The 26,663-nt window shown below is 39.2% G+C and overlaps 2 protein-coding genes across 3 annotated transcripts in view; one reads left to right on the forward strand and one right to left on the reverse strand.

The window, feature by feature from the left end:
• Positions 1 to 32: 32 nt before the first annotated feature.
• Positions 33 to 25,576, reverse strand: LOC101847659 (kelch-like protein 2). 2 transcript variants are annotated; one of them, XM_005099824.3, is made up of 13 exons: positions 25,504 to 25,576; positions 21,387 to 21,624; positions 20,717 to 20,945; positions 18,325 to 18,500; positions 17,991 to 18,087; positions 16,233 to 16,387; positions 15,127 to 15,238; positions 14,775 to 14,892; positions 11,207 to 11,404; positions 10,279 to 10,380; positions 7,768 to 7,896; positions 1,932 to 2,072; positions 33 to 1,313 (listed from the first exon to the last, which is right to left on the reverse strand). In XM_005099824.3, exons 2-13 carry the CDS (start codon positions 21,563 to 21,565, stop codon positions 1,138 to 1,140), a joined length of 1,812 nt encoding a protein of 603 aa, XP_005099881.1. In that variant the 5' UTR covers positions 21,566 to 21,624; positions 25,504 to 25,576; the 3' UTR covers positions 33 to 1,137. The 2 variants fall into 2 exon arrangements, with proteins under 2 accessions (XP_005099881.1, XP_005099884.1); XM_005099827.3 differs by having other exon boundaries at positions 25,481 to 25,541.
• Positions 25,577 to 25,627: 51 nt separating this feature from the next.
• LOC101852480 overlaps positions 25,628 to 26,663 on the forward strand; it is a gene marked incomplete at its 3' end in the record, with an annotated part of 37,726 nt that continues 36,690 nt past the window's right edge. The window contains 1 exon segment of the mRNA XM_013083365.2: positions 25,628 to 25,990. Coding sequence (XP_012938819.1) covers positions 25,976 to 25,990 — 15 coding nt within the window.

The following is a 26,663-nucleotide window of genomic DNA, read 5'->3' on the forward strand; positions in this document are numbered from 1 at the left end:
CAAATGTAGAAAAAGCATCACCCCCCCCTCTCTCTCTCTCTCTATCGCGTGCACATGAACACACACAATCCAACCAACAAAGCTGAAACCCAACCCAACAAAAGCACTGTTCTCTCAAAAACTGTGGAAACCTTCAGAAACTGTGGAAACCTTCAGATCAATTTTATTTGATCACCCAGCAACATTGACAGTTTCCAATACAGCTGCATGTATGATGAGCAGTCTAGTAAGGTGAGAGCTAAATCCACCATTAAGACTGAGAGTTCACAAGTTTAAATTGCAACAATTCTAAGTTTGCTTTCAAGAACCTTACAACAACCTATATCCTGTATATAACTAAAATTATCACTTTCATTAAAGAACATAAAGCAATCCAAGTTTTTCGTTATTAACTGAAACTGAAACTAAGTATATTTTTAAGAGTTATGAAATTATAATTTAAACATTTCTCATCACTTCTACACATAGCGTCACTATACTCAAAAAGGTGGCACGGACAGTTTTATTCACACTGATGCACAGTCATTGGACATTCTTCGCATGTATCTGTGAACACTATGCTTCTGTTATTCAGGGTGCGAGGCTTCACCAGCAGGTGAAATGTGCGCATGTTCGCCATGACAGGATTACGTCAATTAAAAAACAACTGTAGACATATGATGCAAGCAAGAGACGAGTCATAAACCCGACATAAGCAACTCTGCAAATATTTTGTCTTACAGCATAAATGGAAAGGATAGTGATATGTGAACGCAAGCATAAATTTGCAATCTAGCCACTGCCGGTCTATTTTAAAACTTCAATTTTCTTAAAGTTGAAAGGTAAAAAGTGAACAATTTGACAAATAGTTCAGTTTGCATTCAACTTCACATGTCCATAATCATGAAAACATATTGTGTAGCTCTGAGTGACTGTGTGTGAATAACAATAATTTAATCTCATCATTACTGCTAGCTACTTCAGATGAATTTGGAAAGAGTTCGCCTAAATTTCTGTAAAAATATAGCTCACCAGTTTAAAACATGCAGTGACATAAATTGCATCCTTTTCTCTTGAATACTTTGAGCACCTTTATGAGACATAGGCTGTTGAGTGATCAGGTTCTGGATGATGCACTAACAAGTCCAGCCACAAAATCTAAATTAGTGGCCTTTCTATAACTGTGACCCCAGCATACGATCTGCCGGTCATCATGCTTGACTGGAGTAATGTCCACTTGTTGGTTGATGGGTCATACACTTCAACAGAGCCCAGATTTGAAGATCCATCATCGCCTCCTACGACGTACAACTTGTTGCCATTGGCAACCACACCTAAAACAGCAGGAGTACACAAATAAAATTAATTAAAATCGGTGCTGAAAATTCTGTAAAAAGAAACCCAATGATGAAAATTCACAAAAATCAACTAGCAATTTTTTGCAGAAAACAAAACACACAAGACATAAACTATAATAAAAAATAAAGAGTGCCAGTCACCATCATAAGCCTTCATCTCTGCTAAGATCAACAAACTGAAAGAATTATTCCGTTTTTTTTTTTTTATGCTCTACCACAACACACAGTCTAAAACTATTCAATAAGACTTGAAAACAAAACATGTGATTTCAAATTCCGAACCATCAAAAAGAGGTCTTTGGTGTACAAACTTTAAATACAAATTTTGCCAGTGGAAACTTGCCCTCTTTATTTTTCTTCATTTTGAAAAATATGCAAACACAGCCAGTCATGTAAGGCCACCACGGTGCATATCTTTGTTGAGCTACCAACCACACCAACTAGCCAACAGTGACGAATCATATACTCAAGTTGAAAACTTCAAAGAACAGCATCATCAAAGCTCTATCTAATGATTAAAAAAAACATAATCAAACAATACCACCAATGAAAGCTGTCTTCCATAACAAGAGCCAAATCTCAAAATGTCCGTACCAGCATTTCTGCGACTCATGTGCATGTCAGCAACGGCAGACCAAGAGTTGGATTCTGGGTTGTAAGCTTCTACACTCTTCCTCACTAAAGGCCCGTCATGTCCCCCCACAGCGTACAATAGTCCATCGACAACTCCAACACCTGGGACAAACAAAATATATTAGTCTTTATATTTTCAAATTGATCTGAATATGTGAGGCATCGTGGTGAAATTAGGCGCTCGTCAAAATTATGAAATCCGAGAAATCGTCATTTTTCTGCCAGTTTAGACATTTTTTCGAAATGATGTTTTTTTGGCTCAACACCTTGTACGTCCATTCAAAAGCACTTATGTGTGGATTTTAGGGGATAACTGTTGATTAACGGCACAAAAAATGTAAATTTGCAGTTTCCAAGGACTATTAAGCTATGAGAATCACCAAACTTTGGTAGCCATTTTCTCGATAATTTTACCTCTGAAATCAGGCGACACCATATTCATTCAATCGCAAATAATTATTCAAGGTAAATGGACATTTTTTCATTGAAAGCAAGGCAAATGAATAACCTTTAAGATGATATCAATAATTCCTTAAGCCCAAAAATTGACGAGCGCCTGATTCCACCAGTCATGACACATATAAAAAAGTTCTCTGCTCATCCAAAAGAGATTCCGAGTGAAGCACTTCAACTAGGCAGTTCAGTGAAAATTTCAAAGTTGTTAGATTTTGATGAAAATAGGCCCAAATGAAAGGCCCTGCCACACTGATCACAGTGCTTTTTGAATTTTGTCAATATCTGTATTGGTTGAGGAGTTATGGGATTTTTTTCTGCTTCATTCTTCGCTCAAAATCTGGTCCTTTTTTTGCACTGCATTTTGTGACTAAAGGTGGACAAAAATCGACAAAAATGTACATTACAGACCTGCCACTCTATGAAATCGAAAAATCAGGATTTTGGAGTAAAAAAATCAGGATCTGGTGAAAAAAATCGGGATCAACGGCAAATCAGTTATAAGGGGCACTGGGGGAAAGGGGGGGGGGGGAGAGATCCTGGTTCCCTTTTATGAGGCAAGTATGCAAGACAAAACTTTTTAGGAATAAGTTCACATTTGGGCCTCTAAACAGTGGGAAAACTGAAAGACAGCATATATGTGCTGGAGTCGGAGTCGGATAGACTGGGGGCGCGCAGGTTGCAATAAACCTGAAACTCGTAGTTTTGAAAATAACCAACACATTGCTGCAAAAAGCCTGCGTTTTCATATGTTTGACTTCCATCGCATATACACGCAAGGCAACCCCCCCCCCCCCCCCCCCCCCCCCCCCCCCGCGCCGAAAAAAAGATCGCGCCAAGGTTGCTCTTTTTATTTCTTCTTATTCCTTTCCACTCAATTAGTACCTGTATCACGGCACGCACTTTAAGCCCAAATGAAAAAAAATACCCCCCCCCCTTCTCCCCCCCCCGGTCATCTACACTGGGTCCCGAAAAACACCTCGACCAATGCGACCGGTGTGAATGAACTTTGTTGACCCTGACAGCCGATGGTCCCCGACACACGCGCTACTCACACTTACGAGGTCATGTCACGTGGGTAAGTCGTCTACTAGAATCGGCATAGATGCTTTAGAAAGTAGCATTCCAAGTTCCTGCCCATAAAAAGTCCAATCGGTGCTTCCAAGCAAAAGAGGTTGCAGAACTTTTTATGTATTTTTTTAAAGAATCGGACGCAACAGATGCAACGACAAAAAATCAGGATACCGCCGACCGAAATCGGGAAAATCGGGATGCTTGAGATTTGGGACAAAAAATCGGGATATCCCGATTAAATCGGGATGAGTGGCAGGTCTGACATTATAACTTCGCAACCTGTAAAGATATCTTCCTGTTTTTTGCCTCAAATCAAAGGTTATTACGGGTACTTTCATATGAAAGAAACAGAAACAGTTTTGTCTCTTAAATCTCTTTAACATGGTATGTAGATTAAGAGCAGGGTCAATTTTCATGTGTTCGCAAAAGGATGAATTTGAAAATAAGCGATGATATTTCAACAAGGAATAGTCCGAAGTGCATGTGTCATGTATCATTTTGATCGTCTTATTCAACACATTTTTAAAAGAGAATATAAGAAGAGGATAACAAAATTTCAAACAGCACTAGAAAAGGAGAAAAGAACAAATTGAGGTAAAAATCAAGCACGAAAAAAATATTTGATTGAAAATCACATAAGAGGCCTACTAGATCGTAGATGCTATTCCAAGTAATTTTCATTGTGACCAGACAGTTGTGTGAACATAAAACTAGTAGTGATGAACAGTTTGAGGAAAAAGGGAAAGAATTTTCAAAAGATAAATCAACTACAAGTGATGAAGACTATAAATGATAATACAGAGACTTGGGCTTACGAAATTTGAGAAAAAGCTAGCATATATATAAAATCAAAGACTAAAACTAAGAATGTAAGACTTTACTAGTCTTTAGTAAGAGCTAACTGCACAATATACATGATACATAATATGTGCAACTGTGGGCCAAAAGAATCCAAATCATTTTTAAAAATTAAACTGTCTCTAGAAAATCTAGAATCTGTAATAAAATTAATCTTCTCAAAGTCAAAATCACTGTGCACAGACCTTGGCAAAAGAAAACAAGTGTTAAACATAATATCTGTGAACAGATATACCATGGGTACGCTCCAATGATCTCCTGTTCAGCAAAAATTCAAAATATTAAATAGAAAAAAATACCAAACAACCAGGACTAGGATTACTAGGAAGGCGAAAAGTGCGATGCGGCAAAGACCCAGAACTAAAGGTGGGCAAAATCCGGATATCATATCCGGATAACCGGATAATTCTCAATGAAACATCCGAATTCAGACTCTTAACTCTCTTTCCTGGCCCGTTTGCTGAAGTGGGTGCACACATTAGTGTTGAAGTGATGCTAACCCATTTGTCGAAGAGGTTCTGATCCATTTGCTGAAGCGGTTCATAACATTTGGCTTTGCCGAAGAGGAGCACTAACATGCTATCCGGATTGTGCTAAAGCGACTCGTTGCCCAGCCCCGGCACGCCGATGCTGCCTATAGAAAAACAACTTTCGCTATCAAGTGCGCTGGCTCTAGTCGCCGTTAGACAGGGCTAAATTCAGCCATTCTAGGCTTATTTTAAAGATAAAGAATATTTCTAACTGCCAGAAAAGTTACAAAACTGCCTGGCAAGTGGGGAAAAAGATATCAAACGTTGAAACTTGGCTTGAATTCAATTAAAAATATCTCTGGCTCTAGTAGTCAGATCTACCAAAGGAAGACGCCATTTTGCAGATGATTTAAAAATCTACAAAAACATGAATCGGAAGCAGTGGTTTATTATTATTTAACGAAACAAATTCGCGATTTTCTGAGGTCACCAAATCGCCTACGCAATCCGCCGCTCAGTTTTCTACGGGCGGCGAGGAGCGGATTTCGCCGTGAGCCGATCTCGTTCACTAAACTGCCTACTTCAACACAACAATAGTGGTTCAGCACCTGAAAAAAACAACATGCACAGACAGAAACCACAGATGGCCAATGAAAATTATGAGCTGTAGAGGCACATTGTATACCATTCCACATTATAAACTCATGAACAAGAAATTGCTCATGGAATAGCCCTTCTTTGATATACAGTCGAACCTGCCTTAACGGAAACCTGTGTAGGACAGAAACCTGTCTTAACAGAAACTCCCTACTCCCCCCTTGATATTCCTTTTTAATTACCTGCATAAAACGGAAATCTGTCCAATGTGGAAGCGGAAAAAAAAATCCACTCCCTTCCGAGGGTTTTACCTGTCCAAGACGGAAAAAAATTGCCCGCTCAGCCCTGATTTGAAACAAAACTCTCAAGTTTGGTTACTACGGCTCTGAACTAAACGTCATGCTGCTGGGACAGGAAGGGGAGTAGGGGTGCGATTTGGGGGTAGACCTTACCCCATCTCTATGTGAGCCTTGAACGATGCAGATGGTCAGGGTTCAAGGTGGTGTAGGGGTGAAAACTCACGAGTGCCAGTGAAATGGCTCGAGTAGCAAGCCACTATGGAAATTTCCTGGGTAGCCAGAAGCCAGAGACGTGAAATTAATTTGACCAATGCCTGCCGCCCTGATCGTACGGCCAGCCGAAAAAAAGAGTACCTCGAATCAGAGAGAGGCGGCATTGGTTGACTGTGCTTGTTACACCGATGGGTGGGGCTAAGGGTGGAAGCAAAGCAGACGTTCAAACGTTTCTGTTTTCAATAGGTCAAACAGTGGTCTTATGAAATGCAAGCACTGGTTGTAATTGGATAAGTAAGACTGACCCATGTCATTTTCAGAGAGGATAGCAGTTGAGAGGTGTGAAGTTTTGACCACTGCTTGCCAACCGGACAAAAGACTCTTCATCCCACTGGCCGGGTCTTTGAAACCCCCCTCCACCCTTACTTCACCTGTCTCAGACGCAATTTTTTTCTGGCTCCCTTGCTATTCCGTCTTACAGAGGATTGACTGTATTTCATATTGTGATCCAAATCTAGACCTTGATCCAGCAGTTCATCCGTGCCTTCATTTAGCACTGGCTCTGGGATTGAACCAAAGGACAAAGGTCTACTTCTAGATCTATCGAATTCTCCCTCCAGTTCATCAGCCTGGACATCATCATCATCTAGGAGAGCAGAAACATCTGAACTTTCCTCAAGCTCTTCAGCAAACTCAACATCTTTCTCTTCATCTGATCTGAGCCTTTATTTATAAAAATTTCCAAAACTTCATCTTGCATGTGCCTCTGTTGAGCCATTTTTCTTGTCTCTGCGTTATTAACAGGACATGAGCCACAAAACAGGTCAAAGAGCAAATGCGAATCATGATTGCATCCCTTGTTTGCTGGTATTCCATACAAACCATGCTGCATACATGCAGCCTGACTCCAGATTCAGTACCGCTGCCATGTATCTGGTGTGACATCACAGAGTTTAAGTAAAAATCAGGCAGAATAAATAAATAAATATATACCCGTCTTAGACAGGACTGATGAAATTGAAGAAAGTTAATCATTTACTTCCAAGGTCCCAACCGAAGGTAGTCACATTGCCGTTCTTGCTGTTGTTGTTTTTGTTGTCATTTTCGTTGTTATTTTTGTTGTTATCTTCGTTGTTTTTTGTTTAATTAAAAAAAAATTTGTTGCTAATTCTGTCAATGGTGAAAATAAAACGAAATGTGTCAGATGAGGAAGACCGAGTGCCATGGTAAAACAAACACATGGGTCGCCACCACTCGGAGAACGAGCAACACTTCTGTCGCAAGTTTTTAATGACGTCCATAGTTACTTTGTTACAGACTGGGTAAAGATTGACCACTCTTCTCACGATTTGTGTCCGAGTTGGGGGCTGGGCTTGTGGGCTATGAGGGATCACAGCAGCTGAAAATTTGTTACCTATTGGTCCACAGTGGGAGAGGTCAACACAACATGATTGGTTGGAGAGACTACCTAACAACAACGACAGGTGATTGAATTTTGACTGCTCGCTCACAACGTCAGGGGCTAATGCATGATTTATGACAAAACATAATGGGGTCACCAAGGTGGCTCTCTAAGACAGGTGTTACTGTTTGGTGGACAGGGTTTGTGTGTTAAAATATGGTGGCTGTGGCCGTGTTGGACAGGTGGCCGTTTTACACAGAGAAATTATATAGAAAAAATGCAAGGGGGGAAATGGAAAGTGGCCATTTGTACAGGTGACCGTCATGGCAGGTTCAATCGTATGTACGTGTGTGTGTATATATATATATATATATATATGTATATATATATTATACAATATAAAGTCACAAAACGAACAATCGCAACCTTACCGGCACCACTTCTTCGGCAAGACATTTCTGCAACATTTGACCAGACATCACACAGTGGGCTGTAACATTCGACAGAACTCAGACATTGTCTGGAGGCGCCGTCATAGCCACCAACAGCATACAGAAGACCTGGGGATATATACATGTAAAATAATAAATGAAACAAATCATCAGTTCACTTAGATGCATCATCTCATGTCTCTTCATGAGATGCCTATAGCACTTCGCAGCTATGTGTATACATGGCTCGTGTTGGTACCACAGGTGACTGACAAAGCATAACACTAACACATGAGGCAACATCCTCATCGAGCTGAAATATTTACCCTTACACACACTCTATTAACTCATTCTGCCCGGAGTGTCGCCGGCTGAATGTGGTTTCCGCAGAAGAACGACTCAGTCGTTGTTTCATGTGGTTTTGTTGAACGGTTCCTACTGCTATTTTCGGCAATATTTTGCAAATTCCGAATGTATTTGTGTCAAAACAGGAAGCTTCACCACTAGTTTCATTTTTAGTCAGCTTTTTAAAGAGAATTTTGTGTGGTTTCTTTAGTCTGAAGTGTCCATCGAAATACAGCAAACCCGTTTGTTTACAATGGCAACAACGGCTTGGGGCAACGGTTCGCCCAAAACAAAAGCCCCATAAAGCTTTTTGCGGGTCGACTTGACTAATATAAGCTTTATTATTATGACTACATTGTTAGCCACACTGACTTAGACTTCAATAGTAATTTCCAACTAATGAGAATGACAATGACGATACTGACAACGGGGATGAAACGGACCAGATTTTGAGTGGGCGTCGTACTGTATCAGGGGCAGTAGGTGAAACATCCATTAGTTATAACCTGCCCCCAAGGTCTAGATAGTATACTAGCAAAATGTCAACAAATCTGATACTACTGCTAGTACTAGATTTATTATAAGGATAGAATTGGGAGCTGATTGCAGGTCTAAGTCTACTGTCAGTGGAGACCTGGGTTGTGGCTGACCAGCATTTCGAGTATTTCAATTACTCCAAATAATTGAACAAGATATGTGCTAGAATACCAACGTATGTGGTATTATTACAAAAGCGATTTACATATAAACATTTCTGTCGAGTGTCAGTCTGTATTTCAAGGGTAATGGTGACAGCAGGTTGGATAAAACTCATCACAGTAGCCAATTTAATTATTTTTCAGTTATTATACCCTGTATTGCGTAATTGCTCTTACATAATAACAGAAAGAACCATATAAGCCATCTATTGTGATAGCCCATTCAATTACCTTTCCAATAGTATAAAATATATGTACTTTCATTGAAAAAATATGGCAACAGAATCAATTTAAATAAGGTACCCTATCGTAATAGGCGCTCCTGAGAAAATTAATTCCGGCGCTTTGGGAGGGTCCAAGGAAAAAAATTGCGGCCGCAAAGAGTTAATGAATTCAGACATGTTTGAAAAGGAACAAAAAAGGAGGGTCACTGAAATAGTTATTGCATAGGTTTTACACCCCTTTCAACATTGTAAGGTTATTGAAGAGGCTGGATCTCTGAATTAAACGCACATCACTGACAGGACTGAGTCAAAAGGGTGGAAAGCCCTAAAAACTCTCTAAAACAATCCAAACTCAGAGCAACCGGCTGGGGATTCAAACCAGGGCTACACTCTCCATAGTAAAAAGGTTCAAACATAAATACCGTACCAGACCTACAACTTTCATAATCTAAACCTTATTGTCAAAAAGAAAATCAAGGATCCAAAGATATCCCACTGCTGGAAAAATCTAAAAAAGTTATCTGAATATAAACTGTTTTCTTTCTACAAGCCTAAAAATGATGCGTCCTGTCAGAAACTTGACACAACTGGAAAGCTGGCAACTAAATACTAAGACACCTGCACCCTGTTAAATTTAAGAAGATGCACCTTTCATCAGCTCTATGGGCATTCTAACTTATGTATAGGAAGACACTGAACAAAAATTCAGATCAAATGCAAGAAAAACAAGAAAGAAAACGTCCCGAGCAGGTATTGCTCTTTTTCATCCTCCTCCAGGAATAAGCAAAAAGTACTCTCTTGTACAAATTTATCACACAAAACCAGCTTCTTCTAGGAGCTGCAAGTCTCTCTCCACGCAGCAATGTCACAAATATGATGCATTGAATGAACGTCGTTTAATGTTTGCATTAATTTAAATGGTCAAAATATTGAATACTTCCAATACATTTTATGATGAAACAAAGTAACCAAACAAAATCCTGATATTGCCCACTAAAAGACATATAAATAGTTTTATTTCAGACATGCATCCTTTCAAACAACCACATCACAGCAATACCAAAACCTTATGCTGGAGTCAAATGAAAGGGCCTAAACACATAACGGTCATTTTAATGTGGGAAAATAGAGATGACAGGACCCCTCCCCCCCCCCCCCAAACCCCCCCCCCCCCCCACAAAAAACCCCCAAACAAACAACCTATTAGATACACTCTTCAGCATTTTCCAAGCAGTGTGACTCACCACCAACGACGCCCACTCCGACACTGCTCCGCCTTGTGCTCATACTGGCCATAGACTTCCAGTGTCCAGCTCTCACATCAAAATATTCAGCTGTATCTAAACCTGCAAACACAATAAGCATGGGGTTATTTTTTTTTGTAAGTAAAGATAATGGAGTTTATTCAGTTGTTGTCATTGATGAGCTGTAGTAACAGTTGTCATTGTTGAGTTAAAGTTACAGTAGTTGTCATTGTTGAGTCAAAGTTACAGTAGTTGTCATTGTTGAGTTAAAGTTACAATAGTTGTCATTGTTCAATTAAAGTTACAGTAGTTGTCATTGTTGAGTTAAAGTTACAGTAGTTGTCATTGTTGAGTTAAAGTTACAATAGCTGTCATTGTTCAATTAAAGTTACAGTAGTTGTCATTGTTCAATTAAAGTTACAGTAGTTGTCATTGTTGAGTTAAAGTTACAATAGTTGTCATTGTTGAGTTAAAGTTACAATAGTTGTTATTGTTCAATTAAAGTTACAGTAGTTGTCATTGTTGAGTTAAAGTTACAATAGTTGTTATTGTTCAATTAAAGTTACAGTAGTTGTCATTGTTGAGTTAAAGTTACAGTAGTTGTTATTGTTCATTTAAAGTTACAGTAGTTGTCATTGTTGAGAGGCAGCTACAGTTGTTCCTGCTTAAAGGCTAAGAGGCTACAAGAGAACCAATGGAATGGGGAGGTTAATGCTAAAAGTATATACCAGGTGACTCAAAAAAGCCTTTACCCATGGAGACACATAAAAACAGTTAAAATAGAGATAGAAACACAAGATTTCACAGACGTACTTGGTCACCATTCTGATTTATAGTGACAAATTTGCAAATAAAAATTCCAAGTTTGAAGGAAGTTAGAGCATATGCTCCATGAGAGAGGCAGTGCTCAACCAAACATTAAACGCACCAGCAGCACCATCAAAACCCCCGACAGCGTAGATGTTGCCATTGAGAACTGCAACTCCCAGGGTGCTGCGGCGAGCCTCCATGCTGGGGCACGAGTTCCACGTATCTTTCAACGGGTCGTATACGTCTATACTTCTGACCCGCAAAGAGCCGTTGAATCCTCCCACTGCGTAGACCAGACCATTCAAAACAGCGACACCTACAAATGTCAGTGAAGGTAAATGTGACCATCACTAACTACATGAAAAGCTTTCACACGCAACTCATTTCGGCTTTCAAAGAAACAAATAGTCATGGATGTGATTTCGAGTCAAACAGCTACAAGCTCAAGAATGGCTCTAGTCATCAATTTAGGGTTTAGGCTCACAAAATGGATCTGAAACATGTTACATATTGGTAAATTTTGTTCAGAAAATCATTGTATTTACGATTTAAAAAAAAAAAAAGAAATAAAACATATTGAAAATTCAAACATACATTAGACAGCAAATTACAGAGCAGCCTGTTTCCAGACATTTTTAACCCCCCCCCCCCCCAAAATCTGTATAGCAAGAACTTGGATAACTGGTAGGGCCCTTTAACAAAAAGTAACAAAACCAGAGTTTTCATAAAATTTCACATTTCAACTCTGCCTTATTTTAAGTTTATTCACATAGTCTGTAAAAATGAAAAAAAACAAAACAATCAAATTATTGTACATTTCTTACTCCAATCAAAAACAGCAGAAGCAAGCTCTGTAAGTCGGTAGTGACTTACGCTAACTTAACATGATGACCATTTAATATGTCTGAGGAGGGAATATGCGAGGCAACCTGCAGGAAATGGGAATGAGTCCACGTCTGGACATTATGACTTTTGCTACTACTGTAGTCTCTACCTAAACGCACATCATACAAAAGAACGTTCCGCTCAAACACACATTTTCATCATCTCACAGGTATTTTACTATATGATTTAGACGTACAAACATACGGTCACTCCCTCTAAAATCACACTTCGATCTTCGAAACCCAATGACAGGTAAAGCTTGACCGAGGGAAATGTTCACTACAATCTGCACAGCCTGCATAAGACAAGCCAAGAAAACCGGATATTTGGTGAGACTGGCCCTCACGCCGAACAAAGAAAGTGGTGGACAGCGTTTTCACACCCAACTTTCCCGAGACACATAGGTCTAGGGCTGGTCGGTGAAATGTTGTGGGGATGGGGGACTGAAATGTTTTTTGATTGGTCACTGGAAATACATCTTGGAAAGAAGGTTTCTGACTGGTGTTTGAGTGACTGCATGTAATGTGTAGTTAGACCTAGGCCTATGATGCGCAACAAGTGTGAATGCTGTAAAACACTTCACTAGATAGGCCTCTATATGATTATAGATTAGTCAAGCAAGCCTAATCAGCCGTGTTCGAAGAACTTATAACGTCCTTGTTTAACTAATTTTATGATTCTGATGTCATCCATGAATTTACGGTGGGGGTGGTCCCTTGGAAAGCCACGTGGCTGGGCCGTTGTCTCTATGACTATTACCAACAGTTTCCCCTTAGGCTATTAGTTCCTGCCGATTACATTGAGTCTGTTTTTCTGCACCCCCCTCTTTTGTATACTTAACCGCAGTTGGGAAATCCTTCACAAAACAGTCACGTGTCGTCACATTATCGATCAGTGACCCCCATCCTCCAAGAAACGTCACTAGAATATCAAGAAATTGAGTTGACTGCGTCCCTTCCTCCCTTTGCACAGGTTCATGGAGCCCTCCCGAGCACTGTGCGTTTAGGCGGAGACTACTATATCTCAATTCAGACACTATCTGTTGATGTCACCAAAACTTTAATAACATCACTTATATCGTCAAGGCATGATTACTGCAATCCTTACTTGAACAGTTACAACAACTACAAAGAGTACAAAATATTGCTGCCAAAATAATTACTAAGAAACTAAAGCATGATCATGTGACTTCTATTTTAAAAGAACTACACTGGCTCCCCGTGAAAGAGCGTATCATGTATAAAATCTGTTTAACTTGCTACAAGTGCTTACATGATCTATCACCAGACTACCTAAAACAGTTTTTAACACCCTATATACCACCTAGACTGCTCAGATCATCAATTGACAAAACAACCTTTGTTAAACCTAAAATAGATTACAAATCATGTGGACAACGCTCTTTTTCATATTTTGCCCCACTTGTTTGGAAAAGGCTTCCAAAAACTACAAGAGAAGCAGGAAATCTAGAAATTTTAAAGAAAAAACTAAAAGCATTTATATTTTCCTAATACTTCGATTAGACAGAATCCATCCAAGCTGTAGATCGACGTGAGTTTGTATGTGCGTATGTACGTATATGTGTATGTTTGTATGTATGTGTGTGTGGCTGCGTGCATGCGTGAGTAGGTGTGTGCATGTGTATGTAATACCAAAGAGTCTACATTACAAGAGGGGCCACTCCTCTCTTAGAGCCAATTAAAAAAGTGTCCTCAAAATTCGGTGGCGCCCTCTTCGCAAATGCGCACTCTTTGCGAACAGAGTTGCCCTACTTGAGTTTTAAAAAATCAAAGTGAAACTAGCAAGTTTTTGGATAAATTTCGGAAGAACTCTTTTTTAAAAATGATAGCGCTGACAAAAAAAACTCTTCCGGAGGAAGGGGTGATTGTTTTCTTAGTTTAATTTGACTTTAGAATGAAAGGCGAGAGGTCATTAAAATTTTTAAAAACCCTAAAACTCCGCACAGAACGAACCCGAACTGCTGATGAACAGCAGTCGATCTGCGCACGCAAGGAGGTGCTATTCCTATTCTTCTTCTGGAAAAACGAAAGAGAGCTTCAAAACAGACTGCAGCGCCATCTGAAGCAAAGAGCGGACTTCCGGCGGACACTTTTTTGGCTGAGTGGCCTATCTTGTTATGTACTATCATTGGTAATACTATGTGCCTTTAAAATTGATTTGTAAATCCATAATATGTTTCATGTTAAGTGCATAGAGCATTGCATGAGTGCATATGCGCTATATAAATGCAATCCATTATAATTATTATTATTAGCTTTAAATTTCCAAGATATTTGTTCTGGAACTTTAGTTCTAGTGAATTGAAGTCTAAGATTTTTTTAAAGCACGAACTGAGAGAAACAGGTTTGAAGTTTCAGCATGCAGAGGTCTTAAAAACATACGGTCTTAGCTCATACTTTGGCCTCGAGCAAGCCAAGTTTTTAGAGCTGTACTTCAACAGCATAAAAACGTTAACAAATAGAATAACAGTCACTTTGCAAAGTGTAAAAACAGGACAAATGAGTGAAATTAAGCGTAAAAACAATAAAATGTCACAACTTTCAAAGGAAACAAAAAAAATAAAAAATAATAGGTACACCAGATATATTTCAGAAAATGATTTTATGAAAATCAGTGAAAGATGTTGGGGAACATCCTACTTTAAATAACCAAAACTCGACTCAGGATGACCCAATCTTATGTTTTTGATTTACCGCCAGACTAGGTTTACCAACAAATACCCAATTCTCAGGGAGTACATCGTTTATTTTCCATAAGAAAAGGGATATGAGATACTTTACCACATCTGCATCTCCGGGAAGGCATTTCGGCCAACTGGTACCACCGCTCCTCTTGGAAATCGTAACATTCAACACTACGGATGGCTTTAGGAGCTTGGCCTCCTATCACAAGTAATACCTGAAAAACAATTTTTTGAGCAAAATAAATTCACTAAATGACACAGTCACGAAATAAGCAGAAATCAGTAAATATAAATGTGCATACAAACTAAGAGAATTGAGGGCAAAACTGCTTATCATTACTGTCCAAAACATCACAAATTTATAAGACCTTCAAGAAAAACGGGTCTTCTAGTGAAATTTTACTCCTATACAGGAAAGGACCAAGGAAAAAAACCCAACCCCAACTTACCTTAGGCAGCCCAATAGGGTTTCTTGGCTGAGTACGTGGTGTTTTGTACAAGGGTTTTTGGTCAGTTTTCAGCAAGTGATATTTCATAGCCTCAATGAGGTAGTCTTTACACCTAAGGGAGGACCAAAGAATAGCGTATGATTCACAAAAAACTATCATAAATGAACATATCTCTCTTTAGAATAAGAGAAAACTTATTTCAAAAGGGTAATACTTCATTAATTAAAAACCCAATAAAAATCAACCCAAATCTAAAACAGATTTTACCAGCCACGGAGACATCAGAGTCAAAACTTCATGCAATTACCTCCGATGAAAAAAAAATCCCTGCACAAACATTGCAGTACACAAGTCCCTCCTACTCACACTAGTGGCCTTTCTAAAATACGACTTAGATCTCTTTAATCTCGATTCCTTTTGACCTGGACATTGACAGATTTCCCTTATTGCAAAAAAAAAGATGACACTGACCCTACAGTAATTCATGACAAATGACTGAATTCTTTAATTATCACCCTGGAGGTCAGTAGCGTTAAGAATCTACAGTGTCAATTCTTTTGGTTATTTAACAAGCACAGTGTAAAGCTGATTGAGGCCAGATCGTCACCCACATCTCACTGAGCTCTCACTGCAGGGAAATAGCAATAAAAAAACAAGCGCTTTACAGAAAAACCAAAGCCAAGGTGCACTAAAACTTTCAGGAGATTTAACTTCGCCTTGGGCCTCTTTCTCGACATACCCTTGTTTATGATGTGCACACATGCTTAAAAGCATGATTATTGTATGACAAGGCTAGACCTTATTTGCAATGAATTTGAGAAAATGGGAAAATTAACATTTGGCAATGTTTAAAGATATACCCTTTTCAAGAAACTCAAACCCCTTAGTTTTAGAAGCCATACGTTATTGAAGGTACCTTCAGTGTTTGATTCTATGGCGATAGAGCACACAATTAGTTTTTATAAGGTAAACAAGAGTGCTCCACAACTTAAACGTGAAAAATTAATGTGAAATAGATAAAGCCGTTACAAATGAAGAAAAATTAGACTGTGGGTATTGTTGAAATAATGACAGAGCTGATTTTACTTAAAAAGAAGTCAACCTGCCTAGAATTTGCTTTGACGAGGGGCTCCTCTTCCACCTTCTGCACAATGTACTCTTGGTTCATGAGTGGTAGTCGCACATTTTCTAGCAGCTGTTCTACATACTCTTGTCTGGCTGGTAAATTGTGGTGGACCCAGGACATCACAGCCTCATATACCTACAAATCATAACACAAAGACTCAACAAAACACTTCAACATATGTCAAATACCTGTAAATTTTGTTCTGACAAGGGAAGACATTATTACAAAACAATGTGTTATGATGCGGTGGAATCAGGCAAGTGGAGTTATTGGTACTATCTGGAAGCTGATTTATTACCCTTGCTTCCAATGAAATAGACATCCATCTTATTTGAATAGAACTCCAGATATTAGCGATTGAAGGAAGTGAGGTCGCCTGGTTGCAGTGGTAAAATAAGCGAGAAAATGGCTGCCAAAGTTTGGTAACTTCAATAGCTAAATAGTCTTTGAAAACAGAAAAATGACATATTTTTTGTGCCTTTCAATAAATGTTTTTCTGGAAAATTCACGTGGACATGTCTTTTTATGACATAAAAGAGGTTGAGCCAAAAATAAAAAATTTGATAAAAACTTCCAAACTGGCAGGAAAAGGCCTGTGTCTCCCATTTCCGTATTTTGACAAGCGCCTGATTTCACCACGCTGCCTCACAAATGCTTTAAGACATGAACCAATTTTCGGTACAAGATTTCATGAAGCTTCCCGCAAGCCCTGCGTGATCAACTTTGAATTTTTTTTTCGCTATACAAATCACGCATGCATCGTGTGATTCGTCCCGAGCCCTTGTTTGGCCAGTCCAGAGCTACTTAAGACTTAGTTTTGTATCTCAGGGGCTGATACTTTTAAGTAATTAAAGATGAAGGACAGTCACCCCAACTGGGATTGAACTGACTGGGACTCGTGCTATGTTTTTTCTATACAACTGAGAGTAATTTGACAGTTGCGTCGAAGTAACGGTAGAAGAAGTCGCATGAACAAGAATTTCACGTTTTATTAGTTCTAGTGACTCAGAATATGATGTGTCTGATAGTTAGGACCCTGAAAATGTACCCAAACACTCCCCGAGTCGTAGTTTTAGGGCCAGATCTAGCACTAGTACTGGATTTGTTGTTAGCGCAACGAAATCACAACTTCGTGCCCTGCATCTGTCTCATGTAATTCAGTGTATGGGTCTGAATCAACGAACATCCCAGCTTTTATATTTTCACTAAACACTAATAAATGCATACAAATAAAAACAGAACACTTTGAACTTTCATGATAAATTTTAAGTTCACATCTCTCCTCAGGTCCTCAGCTCTTGATACAACTTTATCTCAATTTTGCCTTGGTGACCTAACAATTAAACTTTCAACAATCCAAACTGAGCCTTAAAAAAGAAATTATGTACACTGGCATCTGCAAAAATGGAATTCTGCAGGGCTGATGGATTTTCTTTGTTTTAACCGAGTTTTCGGTTTAAAGAGGTTGCTCAAGCAGGAAAAAAATTAGGGCTTTCATTTTCATTTGGTTCACCGCAGATTTTGGATTAACAGTGTTTGATTTAAGTGGACATAACTGTACTTACTTTTCTGTGATACCTGCTGCAAAACTGTAAACATTTTAGCAGAGGAAGGAAAGAAAGAAAAACAACAAAACCTCTACCTTGCCCAAGGAATTCTCTGATAAGACTCTATTGGTAAAAATGGTACATTGTGGGTGACAATACAAATATACAAAAAAGTCATCCCTATACTTTACCTGCTCCTCTGAAGAAACAGTTAGTCTATCACTGGAAATGAGTTTGCACACTGCCTCCACACCCATGGAAAGAAATTCATCATAGTGAACCACATCTCTGAAACACCAGGACAAATTCATTCATTCAAAGAAATTAAAAAGAAGCCGACTCTCAAAAATATTGTGCTTATGATTTAATAACTGTAGCACAAGAGGAGAAAATCAATCCAGCTTTTGAAATCAAAATAACAATATGCCAAAAATCAGTACAACTGGTTTGTGTGTGAGTATGTGTGTGTATGTGTGCGTGTGTGTATGTGTGTGTATGTGTGCGTGTGTGTTTATATCTCCTTACGTGAAGTGTTGTTCTGTGTACGTCTGAGCATAGTTGAAGAGATCGGTGCAGGCATGGAGATCAGCGAAGTCTCGTATGCCGAGGCTGTTGGAGGGATGCAACTGAGCCTGGAGGAATTCACAGCATGCTTCTCGCACTTCTGTTACTTGGAGAATGTTGGCAGCTGGTAGCAGGGTCTGCGAGGGAAAAATTGAAAAATAAGTCTACTCTGCCACCCCCCTTGTCACAATAAAAGCACTTTGAACAATGCCAATTTCACTAGAGATGGGGCAATGAAAATTAGGTACCCATCCTCTTTCAAAGAACCCCCCCCCCCCCCCCCCCCCCAATCCAAAGAAGATATACACATAAATGGGAAGCCACCCATGTAACCCATTAGCTCATGTGCATCAAGTAACTTAAACATTTTTGTGCGTGACAGGGAAATGGGTCCACATATCGCACAGGCTTTTTTTCAAAGAGAAAATTAGGAAAATGTGAAAAATTTTATTTTAGGAAATTTGCGACTCGTAAGGATATCAACTTATCAACCACTTTTCTTCATCCTCACAAAATATTTTATGCCAATTTTTCTTCTAAGTATGTTTTTTAAAGCTTTGAAAAATACATATCAATTACGTAATATTACGAAATGGCGTTGTTCTTAACATTTTTCTCAAAAGTAGTCGGTGCATCCCTCACTCACAAACGTGACCATATGTGTGTGCGCCTGGAGAAAGGTACTAAAAGTCGCTCTAGAACATTTCGAGCTACAGGCAAAAAATCACTTTAATAGAAATCAGAATATGTTTCCATAAAAACATGAGTTTTTAAAAAAATGTATTAAAAGAGTTTTCATTGATTTGACTTCTAAATATTCTATTTTGAATCATTTTGAGGGTAAAGTATGAAAACTGCTTTAAAAAGGAGTTAAAATCTATTCTTGAAGCATGTTTTCTCTTCCTTGCTATATTTTACCATTGAATTTTAATCATGATATTGATGTCAACTGAATGGCAAATCGAAAATGAATTTTTCATGGATGAATACATTTAAAAGATGGATTTTTTTCAAGTTTGTAAGTGTTCTCAAGTTTGTTTAACTTAAAAGCTCATTTTCTCAAAATTATATCTTTTTTTGTTTTTGTAAAGTGTTTGACGGCACTTGAAACTGCATAAGGTCATGTGAGCGCGCGGGACACACCTAATATTTTCAGTCGGTGGGAAATTTTGAATTTTGCCCGGGTGGCGGCCGATGCCTACGCTTATTGATTTTAGACCATCAAGGGATCTTTAATGTGCGCAACTTGCACACGGGCCCTCCGAGATTTTTCGCCCTTGTCCGAGAAGGCTAGGTGTAGATCTTTCCAACCAGAAGATCAGGGGTGTGGCAGAAAGACAGCAGTAAGGAGTAGCCAAGGAGTAGCAGTAAAAAGGCTGCAGAAAGAGTCAAGAGCCCAGAGGAGGGCAAAGGAGGTGAGGGGGTGGGGGCAGAAAGTGGAAATGAAAGCAGACAACAGAACATTGCTAGAGAGCAGGAAAGGAGATGAAAGGAGACAATTTTAGAGAAATTTTTTTTCCGGTCGCTACCCACATTCGAACCCGGGACCTTTGAATGAGAGGCCAACACCTCTAGGCCACGAGAGCCCCCAATTATATCTTTACATCCTACCTCGCAATATATGCAATATCTGTAAAACTACTTGAGACATCTCAAAAATAAAAAAAACCCCACTGTGTTCAGCATTGAATTTACTATAAGACACAACCCTTCACTCAAAAAGTTCAAAATCCGACTTTTGGTACCTTTCTTGGGGCACACACACATATTTTAAAAACTATTTGAGATATCTAAAAAAAAAAAAAAAGACAGAGGCACCAGGAAAGGCTATTCTATACAGAAATGCAATTAACTGCAAAAGTAAAAAATTGCTCATGTGGACCCTTTCTCAGGCACGCACACATTTTTCCTTCCTGAGTTCAACAGATCTTTAAACAAGCATTTTCTGCAAAAATAATTTGCATCAAGTGAGCAGTGATGGGAATGCAGTCTTACAAGTTACAAGTCAGTAGAAGGCACCAATATGTACCACATAAGGTAGGCTGTGCTTCCAAGACAATGAACAAAGGACAATCAGCTGACATAATTCCTGTAGGTAATTTTAGATATCAAAACCAGTTATTGGTTGGTAATCTCCTATTCAAATGTACTGAGCATCTATAAAAAAAGATTTTTCCAAGACACTTGACTAATAATTAACTAAACTCAAATGACAACCGAGACAACTTCCTTATTCACCTCTATAATCAAAGTATTTTAGCATTCCCTGAAGTCCACTCCCATTACTTTATGTGCACCACAACCCAGACTTTTCCTCTTGCTTTTATGCAAAGAAAATCCTCTTTGGTCTAACCTGTACATTGTCCTCTGTGACATGAATCTCTGATGTGTAGACAAAGTCAATAAGGAGGGAAAGGGCTGAGGGGTCTATTTCCAAAAGCACGATCCGGCTAGCTTTTGATTCAGACATTTCATTGGTGAACATGGCGAAGAAATACTGGCTACATGCGGCGAGCACAGACTTGTGGCAGTGGAGCTCCAGATCCCCAGCAACCAGGCAGACATCACAAAGCAGGCCCATTCTGGCAAATGAAAAGGTCAATGTAGGCTCAGCTGCAAACATATTAGCCAGACACAAGTTCATGTGGAGAGGGAACAGATTTTTCATTTTAACCTTACTGTTCTCCCATTTTTCTACAGCAGAGAGTAGTCTGAGGGAAGATAGAGAGGGCAGAGAGAGAGAGAGGGTGACATTTATTTCGTTTAAATACTTTTAGAGAATATCATCTTCAAGTAGCAGTTTCCAGAACGTTTGAGAACAAATATTACAGATTACACCATTCTTGGGACAAAAGTAGAAAAATATGGTTGGTGCATTGTGTTGTTTCTGTAAATCACAACATGGAATAAACAAACAAATTGTAAAATAATCATCAAAGATAAGCAAACAGAGTTACATTTTTAAAAGTTTAATAATCTTTTTTTAAAAAGAGATAAAGGGAAAGTTCAAAATAAGGTATTACCTGCGCATTTCATTCAAGGACTCAAAAGCCTTATGCGCATGTTGTGCATGCTTGTACACAGGTCTCTCTCTTCCACATAATATCTTGGGCTTCACATCTATACTGGACATGACTGTGGTGGGTGTGGATGATGATGATGAAGACGATGATAACGGTGAATGCTCGTGCTCCCCACTCATATCAGCTCTCTCTAAACTTGACACCTCTGAGGTCTAGTGGCATTGCTTTTTTTATGTAACTGGGGATGACATTATGAAAATGTACATCAGAAAGACAGGGGTATCTGATATCATAAATCATGCTATGGCTTCCTTTTCCCCACATCTAATTGCTGGGTGACTGCAACTGGAAGAATATCCATTTTTAAATGAAGAAAAGTGCTGAAACAAAGTTAAAGAAAATTGAACAGAAAAAAATCTAGCGTTACTCTTTGTAATACCGGTGGTCACAAAGGATGTTTTGTCACCAGTTTTGTATATGATATGTAACAATGATAATAGAAACATGTGAAACAACACACTTGTAAAATCTTCAGATATGACTCCGCTATAACTGGATTGATAAGCTCTGATGCAACAGAGTATTCAAAGAAATATTGTTTTTTGATTCTAAAACTGAACCTCTCAAAGACAAAAGAAATGATTTTTTTTATCTCAGAAGGGAAAAACCAACAGTTCCACCACTGTAATTGAACAAGAAATAATTGAAATATTTAAATATCTTCCTGGTCTCACAATCTACAATATATATGGTAAAATAAACTGACCTGGCTAGCAAAATATGTGAATTATATCGTCAAAACAGACAATCGGAGGCTGTACTTCTGAGGAAACTTAGCTCCTTCAATCTGGATACATCCATCCTCAAAATACTTTACGCCACCACGATAGAAACTTTGATAAATTTTTTTATCTTTTATGGTTGTACACCAAAACAATAAATAGAGGTCAAAAAGTCATCACGAGCTACTGGTAGTGGTAGTCTGACACACTAAAAATAACTTTCGAATTTTGAAAAAGACAAGTGTATTCTAAAAAGGCTGAAATAATGCGTAATGACCATAGCCACAAATTGACATAGAGGAATTTCAATTTTATCAACTCACAGTGGACGAAGTACTTCCATATATGAAAGCAAGAACAGACAGAGAAATGAAATGCATTTGTAAGATAAAAGTAAGTGGAACCCCATTCACAGCTTTAACCACCAATCAATAGTGTGATGCGTTAGAGCCAGCAGATTTCTAGACATTCTTTGCCTGTGACATAGGAAGCCAGTGGATAGTGAAGCTAAGACTGAACTGATATCATGTTCACCTGACAGTGACAGGCGGCCAATAAAGAAGTCAAAATTTATTTTCTGCATGATTCACCATTAGAAAGCTTTCATAGGTATAGTATAGAGGCACCTAGACACAATCAAAAGCAAAACTGAAAGGGTTCTAACTTCTTACAAGCGGACAGCTAGAGAACGACAATTAAACGCCATTGGCCGATATTTATTGTAAAAGACATCTTGTTTGATGTCATTGACGGATTCCCACTTTGTCAGTCATGGTGGCAACACGACCGCAATGGCGGCAGCCTGGAGACTCAGATTATTTACTTTGCAACTTGCAGAACTGTTCGGTTCGGTTGTCTGTGATTGTGCAGCACCCTTCTTCCGCCCAGATTGATTCTGATGCTATACACTACGTAAACTGAGAAGAAGAAGAAGACTTAAGAGTAGGCCTACGTACGAAATCAAGTTCAAACAAATTTCAACGACGCAGGGCAAATGACCGTTTCTTTTAAAGTTTTGTAAACACAAGAAATTAGGCACTTACACGAGATTGGACTAAATAAGACGCTGAGCTGCAAATGGAGTAATTTGAGACTGCAAGGTTTGCAAAAATGGATACTGTGAGGTGCAATTATGTAGTTATGCAGTGTACTAGGGGGGGAACCACAGGCACTAGGGAAGACTTAAAGACAAAAGACAGTTTAGTAAAGGGAAGGCATCGGCGGGGGGGGGGGGGGGGGGGGGGCTGCTGGTGGAGGGAAGATGAAGGAAGGGGAAGAAAGCAGGGGAGGAAGAAGAGGGGCAGGGTGGAGTGGTGATGTAAAGGGGGATTGGGGGCATAAAAAAGGGAGAATGTATAATAATATGTAGATCTAGATCTAATAGGAGCTTGAAAACTGTTCGTGTAAGGACGCAAAAGATGCAAACTGCTGAAGGAGCTGGGAAACTGCCAGTGCAAACCGCGCACTATTAAAAATCATCACTATTTTTACAATCATGATCAGAAGACGCAGCGGGCATCCCCCTTGCAAGGTCACACAAGAAGGTTAGCCTACTATAAATTTTGACCGATGACATTTGGATTTAGATAAAAATCTAGATATAGATCTAGATTCTAGATCTAGATTTCTAGTTGTCAATCGCTAGCTCTAGCTAGGCCGTATCCGTTTCTAGATCTAGAATCTATGATCTAATTCGTAACTTCTATGCAGCTTGAGAAATAGATGATCTTGTAGTTCCGTTCGTTAAAACCCACCAACCATTTGTTTAACATCCAGAGAAAAATCCAGAAGTCTTAATGACCAAATAGAAGGCAACACAAAGCTAACAGGAATGCAACCTTACTGCAAAACATCAAATTATGGAAAAATTCAGGAGGGCATGCCCCACTGCCCTGAACCCCCCCCCCCCCCCCCCTTCCATAAAATTAGGTCAAGCCCCCTGAAAACCCCCTACTCTTGACTCTTGGAGCCCAAAAATAATTGGGGGTGGGGGGGGGGGGGGGGGGGGGAGAGACTGCCGAAAAAGGGCCATTCTTGGCTTAAATTTTGATTTTTCTCCACAACGATTACCTGGCAATTCACTTTTCAGGGTCTCTGGCGTTCAGTGTTCAGCTTTGGACTTCACTTCAACGAAAGGAACTACAAAATCGCTGAGAAATAGATAGATCAAGACATTCAAGATCTAGATCTAGATCTAGAATCTAGATGGAAGAGGCTAGCCGTACTTAATGACGGCTAGACTGCCAGTCTAGCCGTACTTATTCTTAATATGATGGCTAGACTGACCATTTACAAAAAATAGGCCTACTGAATTGTAAATACATTTTTAGTGTGCAGTACCTAAAGTCTAAAGTATTTGCATTTGAGACGAAACCAGGTGCCTTAATGACAGTGCATGTATTTTAAACTTCCTGTTTTCTAATGTTAATAGGGCCTAAGATAAGTACGGCTAGACTGGCAGTCTAGCCGTACTTAAGTACGGGTAGACAGCCAGGCTAGCCGTACTTAAGAACGGCTAGACTTTCAGGCTAGCCGTACTTTAATATTGATGGCTGAATTGTAAATGAAATTTTTAGTTTGCAATGCCTAAAGTATTTTTGTATTTCAGACAAAACCGAAAGGTGCCTTACTTACTTGCATGTATTTGAACCTGAATAATTACTAGATCTAGATGTAATGAGACCTGTGTACTAAACAGGCTTGAGTCGATAGGGCCAAACCTAGATCTAAGTACGGCTAGACTGGCAGTCTAGCCGTACTTAATAAGTACGGCTAGCCACTTCGAATCTAGATCTAGTACAAATAACGGCGTATCCCTGCTATTTTGCTTGGGAAGGACTTCCGTAACGAGCGACCACCCCATCAAACACAATAAAGAAGAGGCCTAACCCTAACCCAAACCCTATCCCTAGATCTACCCCTAGCCCTCAATCTGCTCTGTCTAATAGTGGTCGCTCGTTATGGAAGTCCTCCCTTTGCTAGGGCTATAACTGATTTACTCTAGGCCAAATGACACTACTTGGACAGAGAACAGATACGTTGTTTGTGTTCTAAGTTGATAAAAACAGTACTGCAAATTGTAAACACACATTAGGTTAGGCAACTAAGAATAAGGAATGTCATTGGACTTGGTTGTTGATGGTAAACATTCGGATGATTCTCTTTTATGCAGTCGTTCCAGTGAAGTTCTCACTTGAGTGCTTCATACATTGTGTACAGTTTTACTCAGTGGTACATAAAAGTCATTGAACTTGTGACTTGCAGGCACTACAAAGCTATAAACAAGGAAACAAAACAAAAACAAAGGGAGACCTGAGAGATTTATAAATGCGTACTTGTTACAATCGACAATCAGAAACCATCACAAATCATCCGAACAGGAACGGGAAGTCGGAACGAAGTTTGAGGCGCAAGCGCAAACAAGCTGTTGCTGTGCGATAATTTTGGAACTTGGCGAGGGGAAGGAGCTTTGATTTGCTCGAAATTTAGTTTTTAGAAAACGTTGTTTTGACGGGTTTTTTTCCTCAGTTTATTTCTAAAAGTTAAAAAAAAATGTTTTAAAGTTTTTGTTTCCTTGGGCCAAGGTAGGAAAACTGCCTGTGATCACTCTTTTGGATTTAGCCTACTGAATAAAAATAGCAGAAAAGAATGCGAAATTCTCATACTGCGCAATTCCTGTTCTGTGTAAAGTCCAACTTGTGGATCTACCCGGTTTAGCGGTGGGACCCGCCTACTTCCGACCCTGATCGTGAACGCGGTCACCAATGTAAACAAAAGTCCCAAAAGTGTCGCGTTTAGGACTACAAGATGTCCGTGTTAGAGGTAAGTAAGATAACATTCGAATACTTAATTAACTAAGGGTGTTTTTTATACCTGGTTTGTTAGTTTTAAATACAGATTTGTAGTTTAAAAAACCGAACTGTGGTATCCGTTTACATGCCTAAGCCTGCTTATGTTTGCCTTTACCTTCGCAAAGCCCAGTAACCTTATCAATTACGTGGCTGGCCCATTAAGTGCTTATAAAGTTTATGGTCGATCCTTTCTGGGTCGCGTTATTACATTATGAATACTATTTTCCACTGCGTCTGCACATTATTTTTTTTCTATATAAAAGTTATGCCCAGAGAGTTTTCTTTTTCTTTTTTCCCCTTCTTATTTCTGCCTGTTTTCCCTCTTAGTCTTAGAATTTGGACTTGGTTTCCTATAGTCCACATTTTGTTTAAAGCACACGCAAGTCGCTTCGTTCCCCATTTCTCCTGGCTAGGTTTATGTACATGCTCCAATTCCCTAGCGTTATCTGGAGTGCTTGCCCAGCCGGTCCTAGTGGTAATATGTAATGGGTTGTCCAGGAAGGCTACGCTGGTTAGATCTAGATCTATACATGTATTTCAAGAATATTGGTATAGGCCCATCTATTATATGTATGTATGTATGTATGTATGTATGTGTGTGTGTGTGTGTGTGTGTGTGTGTGTGTGTGTGTGTGTGTGTGTGT

This window comes from Aplysia californica, unplaced genomic scaffold, assembly GCF_000002075.1.
Source record: "Aplysia californica isolate F4 #8 unplaced genomic scaffold, AplCal3.0 scaffold00227, whole genome shotgun sequence".
Lineage (NCBI taxonomy): Eukaryota > Metazoa > Mollusca > Gastropoda > Aplysiida > Aplysiidae > Aplysia > Aplysia californica.

Coding starts and splice junctions, on each gene's coding strand:
- LOC101847659 (XM_005099824.3), bottom strand. CDS start 21,565: ATGAGTGGGGAGCACGAGCATTCACCGTTATCATCGTCTTCATCATCA. Junction 16,388..17,990: donor CTGTTTCTTCAGAGGAGCAG/GTAAAGTATAGG, acceptor TATGATTTGTAG/GTATATGAGGCTGTGATGTC. Junction 2,073..7,767: donor TTGCCGAAGAAGTGGTGCCG/GTAAGGTTGCGA, acceptor TGTTTGTCCCAG/GTGTTGGAGTTGTCGATGGA.